Source organism: Vombatus ursinus, unplaced genomic scaffold (genome assembly GCF_900497805.2).
Source record: "Vombatus ursinus unplaced genomic scaffold, bare-nosed wombat genome assembly UNPS02004993.1, whole genome shotgun sequence".
NCBI classification, from domain to species: Eukaryota; Metazoa; Chordata; class Mammalia; order Diprotodontia; family Vombatidae; genus Vombatus; species Vombatus ursinus.
The window spans coordinates 4,549-7,746 of record NW_020944771.1 but is presented as its reverse complement, the minus strand read 5'-3'; the positions used below and the strand labels follow the sequence as shown (position 1 = coordinate 7,746).

At 50.9% G+C, this 3,198-nt stretch overlaps 1 protein-coding gene across 1 annotated transcript; it reads right to left on the bottom strand.

Annotated features, from left to right (window-relative positions):
* Nucleotides 1–38: 38 nt before the first annotated feature.
* LOC114028643 lies at nucleotides 39–2,630 on the bottom strand. Its single transcript, XM_027842912.1, has 3 exons — nucleotides 2,592–2,630; nucleotides 1,801–2,344; nucleotides 39–541 (listed from the first exon to the last, which is right to left on the bottom strand). The coding sequence occupies exons 1-3, from the start codon at nucleotides 2,628–2,630 to the stop codon at nucleotides 495–497; spliced, it is 630 nt and encodes a 209-aa protein (XP_027698713.1). The 3' UTR covers nucleotides 39–494.
* Nucleotides 2,631–3,198: the final 568 nt, after the last annotated feature.

Below are 3,198 nucleotides of genomic sequence, written 5' to 3'. Positions count from 1 at the left end.
GATGGATACACAATCACCTCGGGCTCAACTGGAAGAAAGAAGAAAGATCTTGAGGGAGGGAGCCACAGCAGGTCTTCCTAGCCCAGCCCCCTCCTCTGTCACCTGATCCATAAGCAGGCTCAGGCCTCCTCTCCTCCCCAGGGCCAGAAATGGGCATCTTGTTAGACACTTAAGCTCCTTCTAAGACTAGAAATCTGAACCAATAGGAAGTAGGCCAGGAGTCCATGGTGCTCAATTATCACAGCCCCAGCTCATCAGGATTCAGGGATATGGGAAGAAATTAGCAGGCAAGATTTCTTATTATAAATGGATACTTTGTAATGGATTACTTCCAAAAGCAGATCATAGGTGTAGATATTTTTAAGAAACTTTATTTTTATTTTAAAATTTTACTTTAAAGAAATTTTATTTTAAGAAAGATTTCCAGATCAAATATTAATAGAGACGATCAATCCACTGAAGAAATTCTGAACCCGGGGAATTGCAGAGAACATCTAGGCCCAGCAAAAACCTGAGCATCCTGACCCAGAGTCCAGAGTCCCTGGGAAAAGCAAGAATATGTCTGAGTCCGTGGAGAAAAACAATTTCAGTGATGAGGCCTCAGTCGTAAGAGTTTGTGTTATCAGAGAAGGCTGAGATGGGGAAGGAAGGGAGGGAAGGTGGTTGAGATAGGAGAGAGCAGAGCTTGGGAAGCCTCTGCTGAGCTTAGTTTCAGGGATAAAAAAGGAATAGTTTTATTTAAGATTTGAAAAGGTTCATGATACCTGGGCAGTGAGGACTTGGGGGATTTAGTTTTATATTAACTATTTTGTTGTTGCTCAATCTTTTTTCAATCATGTCCAACTCCTTTGTTACTCTATTTGGGGTTTTCCTGGCAAAGACATTGGAGGGGTTTGCCATTTCCTTCTCCATATTATTTTACAGATAAGGAACTTAGGCAAACAAGGTTAAGTGACTTGTCCAGGGTCACACAGCTAGGAAGTTTGTGAAGCCACATTTAAAAAGCCAGGAAGATGAGTCTCCCTGACTCCAGGCCTGGAACTCTTTCCACTGAGCCACCTAGCTGCTTATTCACCACTTTAGCAAGGTAGAAATGCTAGTTATTTGTTGGTGAAGGGTGTTTGGCTTGTTCTTAATGAAATTTATCCCCATTAGAATTGGAGGAGGTAAAAACATTTGAATTTGACTGAGGAAAAAGGCCTCAAGGAATCAAAATCCCTGCTGGTATAAGAGGGTTCCTTCCCCCTTCCCTCTCCAGCACATCTCCTTCCCCCTGTCCCTACCCTCTTTCTCCACCATTCATTCTCTCCTTTGTTCTCCTCTCTCCACTCCCTTTGTCCCCTTCACTCATCTCCAGCTTTTCTGCTCCTAATTCCTCCCCATCACCTGTTGCCCTTTTTTCCCTCCATCACTTCCCCACCTCTTCTCCCTCTCATCCCTCCTTCTTTCTCCTTCCATCCCAGATGCCTCTCCCCATTCTTCTTCCTTCCCCCTCACCTCCTCTTTGTCCCCAATCTCCTACCCATCTCCCTTCCCTGCTCCTCCCCTCTCCATCCCCTCCCTTCATCCCTGCTCCCCCTTGTCTCTCCTCTGCTCTGGGGGGCACTGTCCTTGTGACCCCCCCTTCTCTCCTCCCCACCCGCCCCCTCCCATCACAGCCTCCCCTCCCGCTGCGTTCCCCTCCAGCCCCTTCTCTTCCCCCTCCCCAGCACGCCCGCCCCTCTCCCGCTCCCTCCCCCCTCTCCCTGGGTCCCTGCTGGGCTCCCCCGGTCCCTCCCTTCCTCCCCGGGCCGCACTCACCGCTCCTGCGCACTAAGAAGGGCTCAGACACCCCGTAGTTGTGCCTGCAGTAAGTGTCCACCGCGGCCCGTGCGTCCTCCAGAAACTCCTTCCGGCTGTTCCAATACGCAGCATCGGGCCGCCCCAGCTCCGTCACCGCCCGATACTCCCCCACGTCGCTGTCGAAGCGCACGTACTCCTCCCGGTTGTAGAAGTATCTGTCCATAAACCGCACGTGCTCCGTCCCGTTCTCGAAGTAACACTCGGAAGTTGAATACTCCGTGAAGTGCTCTGGGGGGACACAGGGGTTGGGGGGGGGGGGGGAAGCAGCTCTGACGGACGCCCCAGCTCTCGAATCACTCACCACAGCCTGGGCCTCACCAACGAGAATAGGGCCTACATCCGGCTGCCCTTCCTGCGCATGCCCAGCCCCACCCCCTCTGAGGCCCAGAGACGGCAAGCGACTTTCCCGAAGTCGCACAGCAAATCCAGGATGGAGGCAGGACTGGAACCCAGACCTGCAGGTTCCCAGACCGGTCCTGTCTACCTGCTGCGTCGTAGCTGCCTCTCAACCACACCCAGCCTGGTGCAAACACTCCCAGGAGATTTTACCCACCAACAACCACAAGTCCTCCTCACCCCAGTTTAACCCACTCTCTGATCCTTATGCCTCCAGTGTCTCCTTGTATCCCCCTCCTCAGCTCCTCTGCGGAGACCGGGCAGGTGACAGACCCTCAGCATTCTTTCATAACCCTAGAGGTCACACCGCTCTCTGCCCTTTGATCAGAGGACAATAATCAAATCATTATTACCCTGGCTACTGAAAAGGGCGTGGCGATCTGCTGTACCATGCAAGGCTCTACTCACAATTCATGTGACTGCTGGACCCCAGCTACCGCCCCCAGTCACCCCACCTGGCCATGTCTTACATCCTCCTCCTCCTAGAGTGTAAGCTCTTGGAGGGCAAGAAATAACTTATTTTTATATGTAAACTAGCACTCAGCACAGTGCCAGGCACACAGTAAGCACTTAATAATTCTAACTTACCGAGTCATTTCATTAATCTGTCCACCCCACAAAGGATAGAATACTTTTTAGAATGTCCAAGTCTGACCACTTCACTCACCTCCTCAAGCAGCTGTAGTGGCTCCCTATGGACCCTTGGAAAAATTTCACAACCCTAACCTTGGCGTGTAGAGCCCTCCCCAGCCAGTGCCCAGCATAGCTTTCCAGAATCTCCTATTATTCCTTCTCACACATAATTTATGTTTCATTCAAACTGGCTTCTTGTTGCTCCCCAAATGCGGCATTTCATCTCCCACCTCCACACCTGTGAACAGCCTCCATGCCTAGCCTGCCCTCTGTCCCACTCCCAACTCAAGGATTCCTTGCTTTCTTTATACTTAACAGTCTTTCCTT